The 23284-nt window shown below is 39.0% G+C and overlaps 1 protein-coding gene across 4 annotated transcripts in view; it reads left to right on the top strand.

Annotated features, from left to right (window-relative positions):
• Positions 1-23284, top strand: part of IL17REL (interleukin 17 receptor E like) — a 70671-nt gene that overhangs the window by 30837 nt on the left and 16550 nt on the right. For 2 of the 4 annotated variants that reach the window (XM_050936242.1, XM_050936241.1), the window contains exons 2-10: positions 1133-1160; positions 8349-8498; positions 10088-10197; positions 12963-13077; positions 15773-15817; positions 18867-19006; positions 19191-19262; positions 20199-20253; positions 22189-22352. In XM_050936242.1, the coding sequence (XP_050792199.1) occupies positions 1133-1160; positions 8349-8498; positions 10088-10197; positions 12963-13077; positions 15773-15817; positions 18867-19006; positions 19191-19262; positions 20199-20253; positions 22189-22352 (879 nt within the window). Of the gene's footprint in view, positions 1-1132; positions 1161-8348; positions 8499-9694; positions 9741-10087; positions 10198-12962; positions 13078-15772; positions 15818-18866; positions 19007-19190; positions 19263-20198; positions 20254-22188; positions 22353-23284 lie in introns of those variants that run through there. The other 2 variants (XM_050936244.1, XM_050936243.1) reach the window with 2 other exon arrangements.

Below are 23284 nucleotides of genomic sequence, written 5' to 3'. Positions count from 1 at the left end.
GGTAGTGCTGGAAACTCAGCACCCACACCAGATCTGTGAGCATCATGGCTTGTAGCGGGGCAACTAAATAAGCAATAGCTCGGGCCTCTTGGATGTGAGGGTTAGTGCTCATCCAGCACTGAGTGTGGGGCCCAGGATAGGGGGACCTGGGCCCACCCTGCTCCACCACGTCCCAGCCCAGGGACCTTGAAGGGATGGGTGATTCCACCACTAGGTTGGTTTGAAAATGTTAGAGTGCTGCCTCGCCTCCTGGCAACACAACAGGACGAATGTCTGATTCCCCTGGGCTGCTTCCTACTGGCATCTGGCTGGGTTGCTTTGTGGCCACTGTGGCCTGGTTCCCAGTGACCCTGATGAGTGGCTCATTCTCTACTTCGTCTTTGAGTTCCTCAGTCTTCCAGGGTAGTGGCTGGCCTTGTCTCCAGGCTAGCTCAGGAGAGTCATCACCTGCCAAGCTGGTTGTGGGCTCCATGGGCAATGCGACTTCCTGGGAAAGATATCTGTCTCCAACTGAGCTGCAGAGCTCTGTTCTTATACTTCCTGCCTGCCATTACACTTTCTATGAGGGGGAAGGGGGGCGTCTTGGGGAGCTCAACAAGGTGAGTTAACTCCCTCTGTGCTGGTATGAGGCTGCTCCACCTCATTACAATGGACCGAGCATCCATGAACGTATCTAATTCTTTTTTGAACCCGGTTATACTTTTGGCTTTCCAGCATCCACGGGTTAACTATGTGTTGCATGAAGAAGTACTTTGTTTTCTTTGTTATTAAATCTGCTGCCTATTAATTTATTGGGTGATCTAGAGTTCTTATGTTATGTGAAGGGATATAGTTTGGTGGAATTGTTATAATATAGTTCTTGTAAAGAACTTTAATACAAAGATTGTAAATTGATCAGATTGGCCTCATTGATTCTGCGGGTGTTGGCTCAGACCCTTATGCCTTAGCACGGTGCATGTTTCTATTGTTGTGTTGTTGAGGGTAAGTCATGCTTCAATTTTAAAAATGATTTATCTAATGAGCAAATATGGGGACTATTTGTTAAACTATATTTATATTTACATGTACACTAACTCTAAAGCATCTTTTTTCTTCAGAACAGTATTTTAATAATCCTTATTTTTATTTGCAGGGCTTTCATTGTAAAAGCAAACCTTCCAGTAAGTATAAGCAATTCCAATTTGTGTTATTCTTAAATTATCGACCAAAAAAATGTCTCTACAAGTAATAAATCCCCTCCAAGGCCACATCAGGGCAGTGTGATCATTTGACATGGTATTTAAAACCAGTTTTACAGAATCTTTCCCTAAAGTAAAACATTTTTAAAAATGATGGTTTATAATAAATCTTAGGATAATAGTTCTTATTGGTCACTGTTGGAAAACAGGATACTGATCTAGATGGACATTTGGTCTGACCCAGTATGGCCGTTCTTATGTTCATGAATTTTGTGCTTTATTGCTTTGTAATTTTCTTTACCTAGTATAATCATCGCTAAGATTTCCTCAGCCACCCCACCCAAATGTGTTTTTTATTACCTACAATCATCATTATTATTATTAGCTATAAAATAATAAATAATAATAATAATAATAATTAATAGCAACAACAACAACTACTACATGATAGGGTGAAGAGAATCTGCAAAGCTTTGGAAAGGATGGGGTAAAATCATCTACCCACCCCATTTGCCTTCTCAAACAGCCAAGCATTCTTGCAGCATGTTGCTGACCAGCATGAATGTACTGTCAGATTCTTGTGGCAGGTACCAGTGAGTCTCACTTAGGTTCAGGAAGGGGTGGGAACAATTTGCATAGTGAGGGTACTGAGAGCCATTAAACCAAACTCTAAAGCATATGATGGAAGCCACTTCAAGCTGGGGGTGCAATAGCACCCCCAGCAACTCTAGTTCCAGCACCTATGGGATTATGTATCTGATTCCCTGAACAATGAATTCTATAGCCCACACAGAAGGAAGTGCAGGAGCTGATAGAAGAAACAGGGGCTTTGACCCTGTACTCTGCCTTGGCTAAAGCAAGCCACATTATCCTTTCTTTGGGCAGGCTGAGAAAGCCCTTTAGCATGATGTTTTGGCCTTAAAGGGAAGGACCCTTGTAACATTTATTTCGTTTGTTTGTTCCCAGAACTAGAACTGGGTCCAGATTGTGCTAGATAGTATACAAACACAGAGGTAAATACAGTCTCTAAACTGAAGGCCCAGTTCTGCAAGGAATTCCATTTGGATATGAGGGTCCAGCCAAGCAGAGCCAGTAGCAGGATCAGGGCCTACATCACATTTTGTCTGAAAATTTGTACCCACTATCATTATTACAAGACACACAAGGATGGCTAGATGCGAAAGAGATTAGAAAATAACTTTTCTCTTTGTCCTCATTATATTTCATTTGTGCATCTGACAGTACTTTATGTACTGTCATTTCCACTGTTCCCCCTGTCTAGTCAATCAGGTATTATTATTATATATTATTTATATTGTAAAAGCACCTAAAATGGCCCCAGTAAGATATTGGAGACCTAAAGCACAACACACTGTACTCATACATACCCAAAAGATGGGCCCTGTCTCACAGAGGTTGCAATCTTGAGCGCCAATTTTGCAAAAAATCAACCATGCACTTAATTATAAGTATGTGAGAGATCCTATTGTCTTCAGTGGGACTTCTCATGTGAGCAAAATTAAGCAAATGTGTAAATGTTCTCAGGATTGAGGTCTTGGCTTCCCCTTTTTTATGTGGGTCTTTTGTCAGCAACAGGAGAGAGAAAATACACTTTATAAATAAGAAAAGGTGATAGTAAAATCCTCATAAAAATTGGGGCTCAAGAGGACTTAGGAACAAGTGTAATAGATGAAATTACTTTTAATTCATTTTTTAAAAATGGATTAGATTTCAACTTGATGATGTCAATTCAGTAACAATGATTATAAAACCAGATTTCTGTCAGAAAAAGGGTTAGGCATCTGTGCATCACTATGTAATCCAATATTCTGGAACATTCAAAATGGTGTGAGATCTTGGTCCTATGCCATTTACCATTTTTTTCATTGACTTGGAAGAAAACATAAAACAAACACTGATAAAGTTTGCAGGTGACACGAACATTGGGGGCGGGGGATGATAGATAATGAAGAGGACAAGTCACATAGAGTGAGCAATCTGGATCTCTTCGTATGCTAGGCACAAGCAACCAATATGCATTTTTTGGCTAAATTTGAATGTATGCATCTAGGAACAAATAATGAAAGCTATACTAACTGGATGAGAGATTCTGTCCTGGGAAGCAGTGAGACAAAGATTTGGGAGTCATGGTGGATGATCAGCTGAGCATGAACTCCCAGTGCAATACTGTGACCAAAAGTCTAATGCAATGCTTAGACACATAAAGAGAGGAATCTCAAGGAGAAGGAGAGGTTTATGTCTGTATATGGCATTATGCAGCTGCCACTGAAATACTATGTCCAATTCTGGTGTTCACAACTCAGAAAGGTAAATTGGAGAGGGTTCAAAGAAGAGCCACATAAATGATTAAAAGATTAGGAAACATGCCTTATAGTGATACACTTAAGGACCTCAATCTGTTTATCTTAACAAAGAAACAGTTGAGGAGTGACTTGATCACAGTCTATAAGTACTTATATGGGGAACAAATATTTGATAACGGACTCTTCAACGTAGAAGACAAAAGTAAAACACGATACAACAGCTGGAAATTGAAGCTTGATACATTCAGACTGGAAAAAGGCATAATTTTTTAACTGTGAGGTTAATTACCATTGGAATGGTTTGCCAAAGGTTGTGTAGGCTTCTCCATCACTGGCAATTTTGACATCAAGATTGGAAGTTTTTCTAAAAGCTATGTTCTATTATTTTGGGGAAGTTCTAAGGCCTGTGTTATAGAAGAGGTCAGACTAGATGATCACAATGGTCCCTTCTAACCTTGGAATCTATGAATCCACGAAAACACGAGTGCAAAATTTTCAGAATTTACTACACGTAATATCTATTTTAAATGGACATTGTCAACTTGAAAATCTAGTTAACTTCAGAACTGGTGTGTGTAGCAAGTATGTTTTACTATTCATTAACCACAAGTTGAACTTCAATTGTCTTCATGTGGGAGTATAACAAGTTGATTTGGAAGTGTGTGGAATCATCATAATAAATTGATCCAGAAGATGTTGGGTTAAATTTACAAGTGCTATGCAAAATGGCTTTATGGGTTCATATCCCTGTGAAGCAGTTTTAGTATATCTTTAGGTATATTTGGCGAGATACTGCAAGTATACTAAATACTTGAGAACACTTATAAGGGCGAAATTTCAGGTTAAAAATAATTAGAACTATGCTAAGATGTCAGATTGTATCTGATTCATTTACTTTGTATGTCCTCTGATTAAGGTTATTGTCTAATTTGAGCTTCTTGCCCCAGGTTTCAAATGATTGAAATAATATATCTCCATTCCTTATTCACGTCACAACCATAGTTTCTTCAGTCCAAGTTTACAAAGGGTTGAGTTGTTCCAAGCTGCCAGATATCAGACATTTCTTGTTTGCTTGCTATGTCATCATATAACGAAGAATCAGCTGTGGCTGGGCTGGTGGCAAAACTACATGGAAATTATGTTCATGCTGAAAAGCAAGCCCTTGCAAATGTCTGATAGACCACCAAATTACCAGTGTCCATAAATAGCAATATTTCTATTAACAAAACACTAGGATAGAGGGATTATAACCATAAGTATAATTTCATATTCAAGCCAAATGTAGGTCGCACCTGCGCTGTGGAGAAAAATGTATCTTACAGCTGTCCTGTAGTGTAATTTCAGGAATGTAAAGAAGTGTGTGTATTCCCTAAAGGTAACTGTCTAATGAGGGCAAAAATAACAGAGATGATAAAGATAGCACTTATGATGTTGAAGAATTAGTCAGAAATAAATAGGGCAGATACGTGCAGTGTCATAGTTCTGTTATCAGGAGTGTCTGAGAACATTTACAGGAAGGGAATTCTTCTTTTCTTCTGTCATCTCTTCCCTCTACTGACCATTTATTCTGAAACAAAATATATGTAGTCATGCAAAATCGAAGCTATGAGGTATTTAAAATTATTATTTATTTGTTTACAAACAGTTTTATGATAGCCTCAAAATGCCTCGTAGAACTGAAAAAAACTAATGTGAAGGGATCACTTCACTCTGCACAGCATTTTGCTTTTCCTACAACTTCTTGGGAGACTTCTGGAGACTTAATACGGGTGTTATTGCTTCTGGTTGCCATTTAAATTCATAGAATCATAGAAATGTAAGACTGGAAGGGTCTTTGAGATGTCGTCAAGTTCAGTCCCCTGCTCTCTGACAGGACCAGTAAACCTGGTCCATCCTTGATGGGTGTTTGTCAAACTTGTTTTTAAAACCTTCCAAAGACGGGGACTCCACGACCTTCCTTGAAAGCCTATTCCAGAGCTTAACTACCTTGATAGAAAGTTTTTCCTAACATCTAACCTAAATCTCCCTTTACTTCTTGTCCTACCTTCAGTGGACATGGAGAACAATTGATCACCATCCTCTTTATAACATCCCTGAACATATTGGGAGACTGTTATCAGGTTGCCCCCAGTCTTCTTTTCTCAAGACTAAATATGTCCAGTTTTTTTCAACATTTCCTCATAGCTGAGGTTTTCTAAACCTTTTGTCATTTTTGTTGCTCTCCTCTGGGCTCTTTCCAATTTGGCCACATCTTTCCTAAATTGTGGTGCCCAGAACTGGGCACATTGCTCCAGCAGGGGCCTCACCAGTGCCACATAGAGCAGGACAATTATCTTCTGTGTCTTAAATACAACACTCCTGTTAATATACCTTGGAATCATATTAGCCTTTATTGCAGCTGCATCACATTGAGGACTCATATTGTTTGTGGTTCACTATAACCCCCAAATCCTTTTCAGCAGTACTACCACCTAGACAGTTATTCCCCATTTTGTAGTTGTGCATTTGATTTTTCCTTTCTCAGTGACGTAATTTGCACTTGTCTTTATTGAATTTCTTCTTGTTGAATTCAGACTAATTCTCCAATTTATCAAGATCATTTTGAATGTTTGCAACCCCTCCCAGCTTGGTATCATCTTCTGATTCTACATTATCCAAGTCATTAATGAAAATATTGACTAGTACCAGTCTGGCCAGGGCTGAAGTCACCGAGATCTTTTGTGACTTCTGTGACCTCCATGATAATACTATAGCTTTACTTATAACCCTATTATTCTCTAGTAGCCTACAAATTAATTATTTGATTCATTGTTTAATAATTTGCTCATATGAAAACAGTGCAGCCTGGTTACTCTGTGCTGGCATGACGGAATATGAACAATCACATGTCAGATGATGCTGACCAAGAAAAGATCTCTGGATTTTGCAGCAATTTTTTCTAACTGAAGAGCTGCAGCTAAAGCTGAATGCCATCTAGGATTCATATTGTTAAATACTAGGTAGCCCTGAAATTATGTGAACTACAGTAAAAGTGCCTGATTTTCCACTCTTTTCCACTGGTTTTACATTAGTGTATCTCCATGGAATTCAGTGGAGTTCCAAGTGCATAAAATCAGAGTAAAGGAGTGGAGAATCAGGGCCATAGTGTTATGTATTGTGGTTGCATTTGATAGATAGCCCTCTTCTATTTGGGGTCAAATTCAGACCAAATGTAAATGGGTACGATTCCACTGAAATCAACTGAGATGCACACATTTGCATCAGGTGTCAATTTGGCCTCTTGTAGATCCATAATGATGGGCTTTCGCTGCCAACAGCAGCTGCTGAAACTCCCACTTAAAAGGAGAACCCCACAGACTAGTGGGGACTGTGCTCAGGAGATAATAATGCCTCTGAGTATTAATATATCAGTGATTCTCTGCATCACTGGTGGGAAGATGGTGTGCCCACATCTTTCTTCCTCTACCTGTCACCTCCCTCTGTAGGATCAGTGTTATGGATATGGTTCATTCACCTTCCATGTGAGCAAACAGACGTCCATGTGAGAAATCTATTCTTGGCCACATACCCCAAGGGCACATTTTAGCCCTTAGATTGTAAACTTTTTGAGGAGGGCACCTTGTCTTTTATTTATATGGCCGGTGCCATGCACTCCTACAGTTCTGCAGAAATGATTAATATTACTAATCATTGCATTGTTATGTACATAGCTAAAATGAAGTAGTGCTGCAGCATATGTGGCAAAGCCAATGTGTTGCAATGGAGATTTCAGCAAATACAGCCCAGCAACTCATTCAAACAACCTCTAGGTGGGTATGTGTTAAAATTCCTTGCTTCAGAACACTACCCACGTAATTACAGATCTATACCAAAGCCTGATTAATCAGATATTCTTCACCTATGATTGCAAGACAACATCTTTTAGATGGAAAAGCATAGCAAATACATGAGGGGTGAAATCAATTCTGTCTGCACAAATCCTGAATAATCATGCTCTATGTGGCGGAGGCTAGGGGGTTGGAGAGGTGGCAAAGAGCTGCTGAAGCCCAGCAAGTTGCATGGGATTTTGGGGCCGCACGACCACCACTCTACCCCTCTTGGCTTTCCACAATAGTCTCACATAGGACTGGCATGGAGGCCCATGCAGTGATGTGTAAGAGATGCACAACTCTGAGAAGGAAAATAAAGGAAGAAATATGTCTTGGATGTAGAAATGCACCACTATCTACATCATGAACAAACCAAATATGCCCCACACCTATCATTGATTGTGAGCTTCGTGGTCCGAAGGGCAGAGAAAATCCTATAGGTATGAAATGTTTGCCCATGAATAGGAAGGCAATGTTCCCCCTTGTGTAAAAATGACATTTAGCTGCTGCCCAGACAGTCCACCAGCCCCCATGGAATTAAATACTAAATCCAAGAGTGCCTCTGATCACAAAATAATACACTTAATGGTTGTGAGAGAGCCTAAAAGCACTGACAGTGCAGTCATGTTCGGTGACTACAACTGTGTACAACTCCTTTTCCTCTCCTGAGTTGGGCAATTTGTCACTGAACTGTTACTGGTGGATATTTCCTGCCGAAGCTGTGACACCACTCAAATGTACAACCAATGAAAATGTTTTGCTATTCAGGCCTTGGATCTTCTGTCTCACTCACATTCTTCTTATAGAAACATTGGAGTGAAATCCAGGCTCCATTGAAGTCGCCACAAAATTTCCCATTGACTTCAGTAGGCCCAAGATTTCACCTTTGGATTTTTTTGGCCATGTTTGTGATCTTCTTTAAAATGCCATACAGCCAGTTGGATTTATATATATATATGTATTTTTGACATTCACAGCTGGTATTTTTAACAGTTTCTGCCGTGATGCTCCTGCCTCTTTATCTTCTACTGTACTGAAAAGCATGAAGCTCTCAACAGCGATGAAGTGTGTAGAGGGAAGCCAATGCTCTCTTCACTTAAACGTTAAAGGGACCCTGAATCTTGATGGTAGGCCAGCAGATTTGTTACTAAACCATTTTCGAGCTGTTTTGCTGTTTGTTTATGATTCTTCAGTCAGATTTTCTTCCATATTGCAGTGTTCATGTCCAAGCTGAGTTGAATTTACTGTATCAGTAAGATTTTATGGAACAGCATATCTACTGCTTTACTAAAATCCAAAGGTGAAATCCTGGCCCTATGGAAGTCAATGGGAATTTTGCCATTGACTTCAGTGGAACAAGGATTGTACCCCAAGTATATTACAATTAATGCTTTCCCTTCTTCCACTAAAGCAGGGATCGGCAACCTTTGGCACACTGCCCATCAGGAAAATCTGCTGGTGGGCCGGGATGGTTTGTTTACCTGCAGCATCCACAGGTTCGGCTGATTGCAGCTCCCACTGGCTGTGGTTCGCTGCTCCAGGCCAATGGGGGCTGTGGAAAGCGGCGGCCAGTACATCCATCGGCCCACGCCTCTTCCCGCAGCCCCCATTGGCCTGCAGCTATAGTATTAGGGCCTAAAGTTGTAATTCTGTCTAAAAATAAGAGTAATCAAGCTTTTTGGCATGAACTATTATTTGTAAGCCCTTGCTGTTCATGTGGACAATTCTCTGACCTTCTAGATGTTTCATTATTTTTTTCTCTCATGACTTGCTCCTTTATTTCCTCATGGATAAGGATGCATTCCAACCAGAACTTTGGCCCAAGCCCTCTGAGCTTTGGAGTGGTGTGCATTCAGATCCAGATATGGACCCTGACCTGACAAAGACTTATTCACATGCTTAACTTTGCAAACTGTGAGTAGCCTGATTAAAGTTAAGTGTGTAAATTTAAGCACCTTTGTCACTTTCCAGAGTCAAGACCTTGGATTTGAATTCTGTGGCCTGGGTCTTTTTGTGCTAGGGATGAGAGTTAAACTTATGTGATAGTAATTGCCAGGGTCACTCTTCTTTACTTTTTCGTAGTAAATTTACTTTCTCCAGTCCTCCAAGACAGTACTGCCCTATTTTTATGACTATTAAAATAATTGTCAATGAGGTATTAATTTACTAATTCTCTTAATATTCCAGGTGTATATTGTCAAGTCTGGCAGATTCATATTTTTTTTTTTTTAGTATTCCCTAACCTATTCTTTATCATTAGCTATTCTGATAAGTTTTTCTTCAGTTCCTAGCTGCTGAGAAGACTTTTCTTTATTTTTCTTAGTGAAGCAGGTATCAAAAAGGAATTCAGTATCATAGCTATTTTTGAGGTATCATTAATCTAATTCCCCTCCTCTTTTATTAATGCATTTATTTAGGTACCACTCCTGAAAAATCTTGTGATTAACTTAAAGTTAATGGGATTACTCTTCTGCTTAAGGTTAAGCATGTGCATAAGTGTTTGCAGGATCAGTGCTTTAATCCCTAGCAATCGTTATACCCCATGAAAATGAGGAGATATATACGTATGACATTATTTTGACATTCAGATAAATCTCTGTATCTTGCACATAGAAGGAAACCCTATGAATGCACTGCAAGTTTTGTAGTTTATTTTTTGTTTTGTTAAGATGTTGAAGCATCAGCCTTTTAAAACATATTTAAAAATTAATTTCAGAAAATATTCGTGGTCTGGAAATCTGTTCTCTGTCAGTGGACATGCAGCAGTCTCAGTGTGTGAATGTGAGATTTTCTAGAAAAACGAGCAACAAGCTTGTTGGAAGGAAGGTATGCTCCCTCTTTTTGATTTGCTTAGCATAAAAATATTGTGAGCCTTTGGAGGAAAAAAATCAAGAATACATTCAATGCCTCTCTTTTCTTCACCCCACCACTGACTTTGCCAAACTGTGTACATGTTGATTATACTTCTATTATATTACCTTAAAAACTGCTGATTGGAGACTATGACTCAAATTGCAACACTTTTTCATAACATATAGTCTCCCTTCTTTACCACCTTTAATAATTGCTTCATTTATCTTTTTGCAAGAGGTAGTGTGCTTTACAGAGTCTAGTTTTCAAACCAGCCTCAACAAGAGATTTCGTTTTGTGCCGGTGCATGCCATTTTGAACCTGCAATTGCTTATGGAACATGTAGGGTTGCCCAGGTGATTCAGGGGGCCTGGGGCAAAGCAATTTTGGGGGCCCCTGCCATAAAAAAAATTACGGTTACTGTCGGTTTGTCTTTAGCATAGCTTATGTACATACTCCTCGAACTGAGCATTTGAGCTTGTTCCAAATCTGGGATGAGCCTATGTTGTGAAAACTGAAATGCTCAAAATAGCACATGCATGTGAACGGAGACAGGGTGCTAAAAATTAAATTACCCCAGGGGTTCTCAAACCGGGGGTCGGGACCCCTCGGGGGTCACGAGGTTATTACTGGGGGCCGCGAGCTGTCGGCCTCCACCTCAAACCCTGCTTTGCCTCCAGCATTTATAATAGTGTTAAATATATAAAAAAGTGTTTTTAATTTATAAGGGGGGGGTCACACTCACAGGTTTGCTATGTGAAAGGGGTCACCAGTACAAAAGTTTGAGAACCACTGAATTAACCCCTCTGGAGCCTCAGGAAATATAGGGGTGGAGGGAGGGGTCTCCCCTGGTAGGGTTGGGAAGGAGGTAGGTGGTGTAGGATATTGCTCTTCTCATGTGATCCCTCCCCCAGTGGCTAATTTTAAATGAAGCTACCCTCCCCTGACATGAATCTCCCTATGGCACTGAAATGAAATATAGACTATAATTTGGCATTTGAGAAGTGAAAGGGATGGTAGCCCTAATGGAAAAGCTAACAGCTTGGCTCTTCTGCAAGCCTCAAACTGCTGAATGAGCTTTAGGGTAGGGCAGGCTGTGCCTCCTAAACAGCCTGTCTCTGACCCCGATCTGACCCCACCCACTTCCTGCCCCTCAACTGCCCACCCCCTCAGAATCCCTGACCCATCCTGCTCCTTGCCCCCTCACCATACCCCAGAGACCTCCCACCACCACCCCAAGACCCCACCTCTGCTCCCTGTCCCCTGACTGCCCCTACCCCATCCACCCCCCCCGTTGAGTCCTGACAGACCCCTGGAATGCCCACAATCCAATCCCTCCATTCCCTGTCCCCTGAGTGTCCCCCCAACCTCTGCCTCCTCCCTGTGCCCTGACTGTCCCTGGGACTCCCTGGCCCCTTACCCCTGGGTCCCCTCTCAGCCGGAGCCTCAGTGCATCCAGGAGCTTCGCTTGACCGAGGCAGCGTGTCTCCGGCAGGGCCTGAGCCCCTCCCCGCTCAGAGCCACGTGGTCAGGGGGCGGGGCTGCGAGCTCCACCCTGAGTTCAGCTCCCTCCGCTCAGCCTGGAGCTCGCAGCCCCGCCCCCTCAGCACGTGGCTTTGAATGGGGCGGGGCTCAGGGCCCCACGAGAGCCACACTGTAGCTGGATGGGCTGAGGCTCCAGGAGAGGGGAGGGGAGGAGATGGGGCTGGGTGGGGCCGGGGAGGGAGCCTCAGCCATGCTTGTGGGGGCCCTTGCGGAGCCTGGGGACCGGGGCAAATTGCCCCACCTGCCCCCCCCTCTGGGCGGCCCTGGGAACACGTCACTTAGACATCTAAGTATGTGTGTATTAGTTATTTACCTTAGATGGTCAGCTGGTATTAATTTCAACTGCAAAATAAATTGCAGGCCAGACTGAATCCAGAATTAGTATCTTTGAAAAATCTGACCTACTATGTGGAAAATAAGATGATTTTTTTTAATTTAATGACTGATAGCTTATAGCTTTTTATTAATATCACAAACATGTTATTTCTTGTGCTTGTGTATATGTTGTGAAAGGACCATATTGCCTCATGAGAAGTGAAATGAGGTCTCTTTCATCAAAATAGTGTTTTGCCTCTCTCACTCTAATATTATCCTGTGATCAGACATGCCTTAGTGCAGCATTCAGTTGGCCATGAACTGCCTATAACATTGAAACTGAGGTAATGTTTTTGTGCACTTCCTAACAGCTTTTCTTGGCTTACATCCAGTAAATAGAACTGGAGACCTCAACTGATCCTTACTTCCCTCAATTCCATGCCACAGACTGAAAATGAATAACTCCTGGATGAAATTAATGTAATTATTGTAATGTTTTACCTCTAATACACATGTAAGAGAGTCTGAAATCTGAGAAACAATTGATAACCTTTTAGAGACCTCTGATGGAAAGGTCAGATTTCACACTACAATTTGTTCTGCCAGCAACGACTTTACCAGATTTATGTCTCCAATATCAAAATCTAGCTCAGTTTGGATCAGAAATTATGGAACTCTTGGAAATCCCTTCTGAAAATAATGTCTGTGGGTTTTTTTTTAACATTATTCTCAGTCATATGATCTCTAAGAACATATAGTGTTGTTGTAAACAGAAGCCAGTTTGAACAAACGTGACTCATTGCTTAGACCTGTGATATTGTGTATCTTATGTGTTCTGGAAGTTCTGAAAAAACTTGATTTTGAATGCATGTTTTAAACAGGTGCATGTGCAGTTTAATTGCTTTGAAGTCAATGTAGCACAACACATCTATGTGACCATGAAAACAATACCAAATTACTGTGAAGTCAAGTTGAGTCAGGAGTACTATGTTGAAGGTAGGAAATGATCTTTAAAGTGATGTTTCAGAAAAATAACAATGACTAAGGCCAGATCTTCTGCTGGCTAAGTCTTCCTAGTCTCATCTGAGTCAGTGTGCCTGGGATGATTTACACCAGCTGAGGATCCATTCAGCCATATATTTTAATGATTTTGTTAGGTGTACGCAAAATGGAGTCTCAAGGTTCACACACAAAGGTGTGTTTGCAAAACTGCAACCACCAATGTATCTGCAAGAACTGCAGTTGTGCTAGTTAAATTGTCTTTGCATGTGCAGTAGAGTTACCCTATTTTATGTTCAGTTCTGAGGGGGCTGTTACACAACTGCTCTGCACCTTGACCTGGGGCTCAGGTACCTTTTGAAAGTTTGGCTCCAAGAGTAATTTTTTATATTAGATGTAAACAGTTTATTAAAAAATATAGTCAAAGATTAGAATAAGCCCTTTTGGGAGCTTGTTCGTAGAAATTCAGAAGACATGCACAGGGCTTTCTAGGGAAGCTTTTTGTTTTCAATTAATGTTTTGATCTACTACTTCTTTCTGTATATACAGGAATGATAGTAATAGTTCCAAACTATTTAAAGCACTGTGCATGCTACCTGTCTATAAAACTGGTCAGATGACATTTCATAGATTTTATTATATCCTGTTATGTGTTGCCATAAATTAGGGCTGTCAATTAATCGCAGTTAACTCATGCGATTAACTCAAAAAATTAATCGCTATTAAAATACTAATCACGATTAAGCGCAGTTTTAATTGCACTCTTAAACAAAAGAATACCAATTGAAATTTATTAAATATTTTGGATGTTTTTCTACATTTTCAAATATATGGATTTAAATTACAACACAGAATACAAAGTGTACAGTGCTCACTTTATATTATTTTTATTACAAATATTTGCACTGTAAAAATGATAAACAAAAGAAATAGTATTTTTCAATTCAAGTAGAAGTACCTCATACAAGTACCATAAAGCAATCTCTTTATCGTGAACATGCAATTTAAAAATCTAGATTTTTTTTTATTACATAACTGCACTCAAAAACAAAACAATGTAAAACATTAGAGCCTACAAGTCCACTCAGTCTTACTTTTTATTCAGCCAATTGCTAAGACAAACAAGTTTGTTTACATTTGCGGGAGATAGTGCTGCGGCTTCTTATTTACAATGTCACCTAAAAGTGAGAACAGGTGTTCACATGGCACTTTTGTATCCAGCATTGCAAGGTATTTATGTGCCAGATATACTACACATTCATATGCCCTTTCATGCCTCAGCTACCATTCCAGAGGATGTGCTTCCATGCTAATGACGTGTGTTAAAAAAATAATGCATTAATTAAATTTTGACTGAACACCTTGGGGGAGAATAGTATGTCTCCTGCTCTGTGTTTTGCCAGCATTCTGCCATGTATTTCATATTATAGCAGTCTGGATGATGACCCAGCACGTTGTTTGTTTTAAGAACACTTTCACTGCAGATTTGACAAAATGTAAAGAAGTTACCAATGTGAGATCTCTAAAGATAGCTACAGTACTTGCATGAGGTGAATTGAAAAATACTATTTCTTTTGTTTTTTGCAACACAAATATTTGTAATAAAAATAAATATAAACTGAGCATTGTACACTTTGTATTCTGTGTTGTAATTGAAATCAATATATTTGAAAATGTAGAAAACATCCAAAAATGTTTAAATAAATGGTATTCTATTATGGTTTATTAGTGCTATTAATCATGCTATTAATCGCAATTAATTTTTTTAATCGCTTAACAGCTCTACCATGTATATAAAACCTTGAGATGTTTAGCAAACATTTCAGTTTCATGTTACATTACCTCACTTTTTATTGCATGAGAAATAATGTGAACATAAATGAAAAACAGGTTATTAGAAAACCCTATTTGATACCACATTACATGGAAGAAGGAACAAAAATATACATGGAAAATTGCTCCTGGCATTGTATGGGAAAAAGAAAACAAAACACTTCTCCAGTATTGATTTAGCCAAAAATGCTATGTCTAGGAAGCAACCTTGGAGATGTATAGAGCTAGCTAAGTGCATGTTTAAATCAATCCTTAAGACTCCAATTTCTGACTGCATATTATCTGCCAGGGTCTAAACTGACCTTTATGTCAGGTAAACTACCTAGGAAATAAATAATGTATTTCTTATAACAATAGACCTAAGAGGAAATCAGCATGAGAAATGTTCACAAACATTTACGTCAGATAAATTATGTTGGGAATCTGTTGGTGTTTCTTTCAAGGGAGGAATGACTTACATTAATTGCAGGTAACAATGGATAAAAAATGTGGTGTAATAGCCCAGATGGCAAATTTGTTTAAGGTTCTCACGAACATTTGTAGTGAGAAAAGGCCAACACTGGCGAGATTACTTCACACTAGTATTAATGAAGTTATCAATGGGTGAGAAGGAAGGAAGCACTTTCTGTGTGCCATTGTCTTCTATGGCTTTGTACTGGACACACACATTCTGTCTTCAAAAACAAACAAAGCAACAAACAGAACAATGGGATGAGACACAAGCGCATTAGAGCAATTTCCTTTTAGGAGGTGCTCAGAACTATGGTGATGAAAGCCATAAAATACCCAGATAGAGAGGCTTCTTGTAGGTATATAGTTATCTCAGCACTGCTGAAAACGTTTGTTCTATATTTTGCAGATTGCAGGAACAATGATGTGGGAAAACATATTCCAGTCTGTTTTGGTGAGCTGAGCATCACTGGACATGCATCACATTGTCATTGTGCTTGTACAGTTGCATACAGTCAAGCAATGCAAGATGGATAAATATTTTACTGCTGCCAAGTATTCTGATGGACCATTCCCTGTTATATTATATTTCTATACTTGTATATCTATAATATCTTCTGCATTTCCAACTGTTATCAACAAAAATTATAGAACTGGTAGAGCATGGGGTATTCTGCCAAATGTGAAGGTTTGGGTATATTGACTTGGAAACAGTAGATAGATAAAAAAGTGGGGTTAACACTTTGTTTAATATTAAATCTTACACACTCTGTCGTTCTCTCACACACAGGTTTGGCCTCCAGGTATACACTCTGAGACCTCTGCTGTAGCCTTTAATTAGCATGGGAGTATTCCTACTGACATCAGTTACATTTATAATGACTATTGCTGGAGTACGCCAATTTAAAAAAAATCATGCTGAATATTTTTCTACCTGTTATTGTTACAGGTAACACTTAGGATGGTTATAACTGGAAGAGAGTAGGCAAAAACCCATCATTTTCTGTGATTTTTGTTTGAACATTTGACAGAACTTTGTATACAGCTAGGTTCACAATTTCATCTATATTGTCAATCAGTCAATTTTTCCTGTTATTGATATGGATCATTCACACAGCAACATGGGAAAGAAACACATTTTTAAAATGAGCACCCACAACTCCCTGTAAAATCTTATGGTAGATCCACATGACGAGGGATCTCTTGCATGTTTATCTATTACAATTTGTATATTAAATTGTTCTATACTTTCAGTGTGGTTAATGCATGTTTATAAAATAATTATTTCCCATATGGCATAACCCTGTGTCAAGTGTTATATGTTCATGTAAACAAAGAACTTACCTTATGATGCCATTACCAACAAAAAGAGGGGTAAATGTTTAGCATATGCTTGCTCCTTAAAGGGCGATGAAAAGCTAGTCATGTGTGCACAGTGAATAAAGTTGAATGAAAATCACATGTGCCAACGATGCCCATTTGCTTCAAAGTGTGTCTTTCTAGAGAGAAAGCTTAAAGGGGCAGTGTCAAGGCTGATAGGCTTAAAAAACAACCCTGTTGAGGGTAGACCTGTTTTTAAATTTGTATCCTTTGAAGTGTGTCTATTCATTTCCGCCTCCATAGCCCTCAACCACTCACCACCAAAAACTGCATGTCTCTGAGGGGAGCATAAAACTATGGTCAGTTTTTTGTAGAATATGTAGTGGACAGTGTAGAGTTTATCAATGCCATTTTTCAAATGAATGAATGAATGGACACAAATGATTGGAAGACCAAAGCTACAACTTTATGCTGAGCAATGTAACATAATGAATAATGAAAAGCAACGGGCAGATGTCCTTGTTAAATTCCAATATAACTGATTCCTGATGTAACCAGCAAAGTCCCTATGCCCCGACTATAGCTAAGTGAGATTTGGAAAGTCTGTCCATCCAGAAAGCCTGACATTTCAATATTTGTTTTTGTCTTTGTGACAAAAAATAGAAATTTTGAAATTTTTTGCAGAAGAGAAATTCTGAAAAATTGTGATCTGTATCAAATTGTGAAAGTATCAAAACTGTTTCATTTTGATATTTTTGATCAAAAGAAAACATTTTTGACATTCCCCAAGTTGAAATGTTTTGTTTAAGTTTATTGAACTGAAGAAGCATGTAGTGGCTCGTTGCCTTATGGCAATTGTTGTTTGGGAGCCTGATACCGCATTCTTTCCTATGGGCTAGGTTCCCTGGCCATCCCTCCCATGATGCACCTAGAGTCATGTGACTTCTCTGGTGTACCAGGCAGCTCAGTCAGAGGGAAATCTGCATTGTAATATGGGAGATGAAATCCTTTGGGGAGCCCAGCTCATAAGCGAGATGGTGATCAGAAATATAAGTCTCATAAGACAATGTGCTGATAGGGAAATGTAGTTCAATGTTTTGTTGAACTGATTTGAAACTAAATGTTTCAGATCAGTTCAACAAAACAAAATATTCTAAACCGACCCAAATCAAAATATTTCATTTATATTTTCCTGACAATTTTTTTTTAATTAAAATTTTCTCATGGGAAAATTTGGATTTGGGAGAACTGCATTTTTCTGTTGCCTTATTTTTCTGATGGAAAATTCCCAACCTGCTCTAGTGCCAGCTACAGGCTGCAAAGGTTCTACAGAGGACTCTAATCCCTATTTCAGTTGATTGTTTGGTTCCTTAGATGATAGTGCAGTCTGTAACACATTCTAGTGCCAGAACTGAGCCATTGTGCAAAATCATCATCCCGCAAGCCATGTAGCAGACTGATGCTGCTACAACAAATATTTATTTTCTCAATGGCCTGTGCAGCTTTGACAAAGACCACAAGGAGTATACATAGGAGTTATTCAAAGAAATATTTAGACTGAATATCAGGAAAAAGTTAATTGTGACGCCACTCTGCTCACTATGCACCCACTCATATGCTAATATTCACAAATATATATTAAAAAAAACAGACTTCTGTGCATCTTGGACCATAGTTGCAAGGGCAGGGAAGATTCCTAGTTACACTACCATAGAGGACCCCACCGCTAGACTGAAATTAACCTTCCCAACAGCCAGCTCTCCTGTCCTGTGGAGGTTTGGCAATAAAAGCTTTTGTTCTGAGAGTCAAAAATGTTTTTGGCCTAAGAGAAAGCTGCATATCTTTTTAAAAATTGATATTTTCTAGCCACGTAATCAGTTTTGGGAGAAACAGGCAGGGGGAACAACACATGACTAGATTATTCAAGTTCTAGAATGTACAGACTCTTGGCCTGGTAATTGTTAATAGTTAAAAAAATTAAACTGGATGGCTCTGAACTTCAATCTCATGAAAATCATTAAATAGCATAAAAGAAGAGGATATTTATGTGGATCTAAATATACATTGAATAAATATGTATCAATGTGAGGGGGAATACTCATACAAAAAATCAGTGTTGATTGACAACGTAGCTAGGAACTGATGAATAATAACTTAATGTGTTTATTTTTTTCTTATCTCAGCTGGGAAGTTGGATTATAATGTGGACAGGGCGAGGAAAACCATATCTGTGAATGTATCAGACTTTCTTCAAGACCAAGACTATTATGTTCGTTTATGTCACAAATGGTTTATCTGTGAAGATGTGGGGTCATTTGCTTTGGTGAGTAAGAATTTATTACAGGCTTGGACTATTTTCTTGTTCAATTTAGTGGGACTACACACATGAGTAATGTTGCTCATATGTATGTATTTGTACGATCTGGCCTAATATTTTATGTGTAGTTTCACTGAAAGCCAGCTACTGGATAGAATTACTGGACTCACCATCTTCTTTTTAATTTCAGATAAAAGGGAAGAAGTCTTTAAAGTCAACTTCCTTGCAATATTCCCAGTTACTGCCTTGTCTCTGCATTGAGGTAAAATATTTTGATAACCTTCAGCATCTATTTGAGCCTTAAATAAAGGCAATCACCAAAAGTGCATTGTTCCTGGCAATCTCTTTATAACAAATTCTGTAGTATAAATGGCCAGATTCTGAGCCATGCTTAGCAAATCAGTGAGAGTTACGGTGCTTAGCAACCATGGCTATTGGAGTCTATGTCCCTGATCCTGCAGACACTTATATTTATAGATTTCAAGGCCAGAAAGGACTACTGAGATCATCTCATCTGACCTCCTGTATAACACAGGCCATAGAACTCTCCCCAAATAACTCCTATAGCAGATATTTTAGAAGAAACATCTGATCTTCATTTAATCATGGCAAGTGCTGAAGAATCCGTCACTACCCTTGCTAAACTGGCCATTGGTTAATTATCCTAATGTTAAAAATGTATGCCTTATTCCCACTCTGCAGTTGTATAGTTTCATCTTGCACACGTGCTTAAATAATGAAGCCAGTGGGACTACTCACATGCATATGTGTTTGCAGGATCAGGATATAAGTGTTCAATTGGTTACCAGTAAAAAGTTCTAGGGTCTATCCTAAACTCATTGAAGTCAATGGCCAAAGACCCATTGACTTTAATGTGAGTAGGTTTGGGGCCCAAAATTTATAAATCAACAGTGTTATATATTAGAAATGATATTGTGTCATTTCAGGAATTTAAAAGAGTTTGCTACTAATAAAAGTTAAATTGGAATGTCAAGTAAATTAAATAAAAATCAAACAGAGACATTCGATTATGGAAAATATGAAAGGAAACCAGAATAATCCAACAACTGTTGTGACACATCTCTGTGGCTGGGTTGTTTGGATGTGTTCTGACTTCGAATATGTGGGTTGAACTGCCTCAAGAATAGCAGATTTGAGAATATAATTGACTAGCTAATGGCAATTCTTTGGGTTGCAGGGTTGGTCGGCAATCCCAGATGCAAGGAGGACACAACTTTGCCCTTTTAAAAATGGCAAGTAGATTGTAATTTCTGCATGGCTGAGTATTTAATAGTCAGTTCCTGACATGTACCATCTCCTTAAATGTGCTTGTATCTAAAACGACGCTGTGTGGATTGCTGCATTTTAGGAAGTGACAGTTTTGATTTGTAACACAGAAAATAATTCTTAAAATGAGATATTACTATGTATATTCTTCATCAGATTTTTTCTAGTAGGCCAAATTCTACTCTCAGTTTACACCAACATAAATGCTAGGTACCTCTATTGATATCAAATGGTGTAAATGGGAGCAGAATTGGCCCTATTTGTATAATTTTTGTCTCTTAATTCAAGCACGAGGAGACCAGAATAAAACAACAGCTTGAAGCTCAGCTTTGGGAAGGGTTCATGAAGAAAGTGGACTTTAAGGAAATACACCTCTACCCTGATATAATGCTGTCCTCGGGAGCCAAAAAATCTTACCGTGTTGTAGGTGAAACCATGTTATATCAAACTTGCTTTGATCTGCTGGACTGTGCATCCCCACCCCCTGGAGCACTGCTTTACTGTGTTATATTTGAATCCGTGATGTATCGGGTCACATTGTACCGGGGTAGAGGAGTATTTGAAGGCAGTGGTCTGGCAGATAAGAATGAGGAGGCTCTTGCAAATGTAAAGGGTGGCTAAAGGAAGGGGAAGAACTGAGTGTGGGAGTGGTTAATAGGGAGGATCAGAGGAAACCTGAGTGGGAGTAGGAGATGACATGAAGGAAAGCGTGTAGAGGTTTAAAGGTCAGAGTATGGTGCATAAATAAATAGGAAGTTGATAATAAATGTAAGATTATTTGCAGACTATAAGCCTAATTGCAAACCTCTTCCTTAAGTGAGCAGTTACTCACACAGGTAGTTCCACTGAAGTCACAATCTGGCTTGGGGGAGCGGTAACAACTGAAAGTGAAATAGGTTTTCAGTGTTTTGTGTGAAAGGTTGCTGTCCTGCAGGAAAGTTCCCATACTTCCCAACATATGCTTTTATCTCAAACCAGAACAAAAAGTCAGAATACCAAAACTCTTGGCAGGACAAATAGTTCTGAAAGGTTTTGATTAGGAAATATCAAAATGTTTTGTTCTGAGTCGATTCAGCATTAAACTGTGTACACCTCAGCCGCTGCTGCACCTCATGGGAAGTTGTAATTCGGGTACCTCATGCCCCCATTCTCCCCTATAGGCTGGGCTTCTCACCAAATTACATCTCCCATGATGCTGGGTAGTACTTGTGTTCACCTTTTTGTGAACATTCAAATGACCTAGTTTTACTGGTGCACCTACCAGCAGAAATGTAATTTCCTCGTATTATTAGGCACTAGACAAGTCCGAATTTCCAAATTGCTTGCATAAGTATTTGCAGAGTTACAATTTTAGATTTCCATGCTGGAAATTCTTCCACGTTCATCCAGTCAGAGAACAAAACTAATCACAATTAATTAAGACAGCTCCAGTTTTCAAGTGAGTATTCAGTACACTGTTTGCAAACCATAAAGTACAACCCCGCCCCCCCAAAACAAAAAAATAAGCTGAATAAATCTGTGAAATTGCAGTCTACTTGTGATGTTCAGGGAAGAGAAAAAGAAGCTAATTATGCAGATCGGTTTCCTTGTGGGAATTATTCACTTAGTTCTAATAATTATTCAGAACCCCAGAAATCCACCTCCTAGTTTGAGTTTATTTTCTCTCTCTATATAGTGAGTCTAATTTGCTACTACCATGCCCCCTTGCATAGTCATTTACAGTTACAAAGTCAGTGATTGAGCCAAGGTTGCATGGATGGAAATGATTACCCAAGAAGCTGGGGAATAGAGAATCTGGCCCTTAGGTTTTATTTTAAGTGCTGGTGCATGAATCTTTGGTTTCAGTATCATTTAGATTCATTTAATTAATCTCAAATAATGTTTCTACTGTTTGTGCATAGATACAAAGGCACTGTGGGATAGCATTGTATATAATCCAGCCACCCAAACACTAGCCTGGGAACCAGCCTGTCCTGTGCACGTCACTGTTAACCTGTGCAGGTTAACAAAGACGAATGACCAATGTGTAGATCTACAAAACTCATCAACTACAGCTCCAGAGAAAGTAAGCTTTATACAGTATCTTTAGGACTGTAAGACTACGGGTGATATCTTAAATCCAATGCATAACATAAGTAGCTAGGATATGGAATAAGGTCAGTTGCAAATACTTGTTTTTGTTCTATCCTATCTACACAGGTTCTTATACAGCACTCAGTTTGTTATTGTATAATAACAGCATGAGTTATTCAGAGAACTGAATACATGCTGTCGATAAAATGGTTCATGGTAGAAATGCTTATGAACCTAGAATTTTTTGCTAGAAGAACAAATTTTTTGTTTCCTAAAATAACTGTGGCTTGATTTTCATGTGCAGTAAAGCCCCTTTACACCACACTGGCAGTGTAATGCCACCTTAGCATTAGCACAATTACATTTGTACCCATTTTAAGGTCCCATTCCACTCCAGACTGGTGTAAAGAACCTTAGTGTAGATAAGAATTAGGCTCATTGCTTTTTGTAGGTATTGAAATTGTGGGTGGCTTCATACTTTCTAAAAAGTTATTTTCAGAACTAAGAGATAATTTATAACTCAGTAGATGTTGCCAACTCTTGTGCCTTAATCATGAATCTTGTGATCCTGAGTGCTTTTCCTAAAGCCTCAGATTCTGGAGTCATATGGTTAGATGAGAATCTCAGCTTTCTTTTTTTTCTTTTTTAAGTAAGGTTCTATCTCTGATGGTTGTGGAGAAAAGCTTGAAAATGTGACACCTAAAGACTATAACACCAGAAGGCAAATAAAAAGAACCGCAAATTTGTAATTTTTTTAAGTCTCATAATTGTTGAGCCAATCATATGATTATTTGGGGACCAATTCATGATTTTTGAATATTTTGGGATTGGCAATACTGAAACTGGAAAGATTTGAACTCCTGGCCAGGTGGTTAGTCATTATTCAGCCTTTACAGTTGTCTTTATGTCTAGCTTTTAATAAAA

The sequence above is a fragment of the Gopherus flavomarginatus genome, chromosome 1 (genome assembly GCF_025201925.1).
Source record: "Gopherus flavomarginatus isolate rGopFla2 chromosome 1, rGopFla2.mat.asm, whole genome shotgun sequence".
NCBI classification, from domain to species: domain Eukaryota; kingdom Metazoa; phylum Chordata; order Testudines; family Testudinidae; genus Gopherus; species Gopherus flavomarginatus.
The sequence above is the reverse complement of the archived record's forward strand: the minus strand, read 5'-3'. Positions and strand labels throughout refer to the sequence as shown.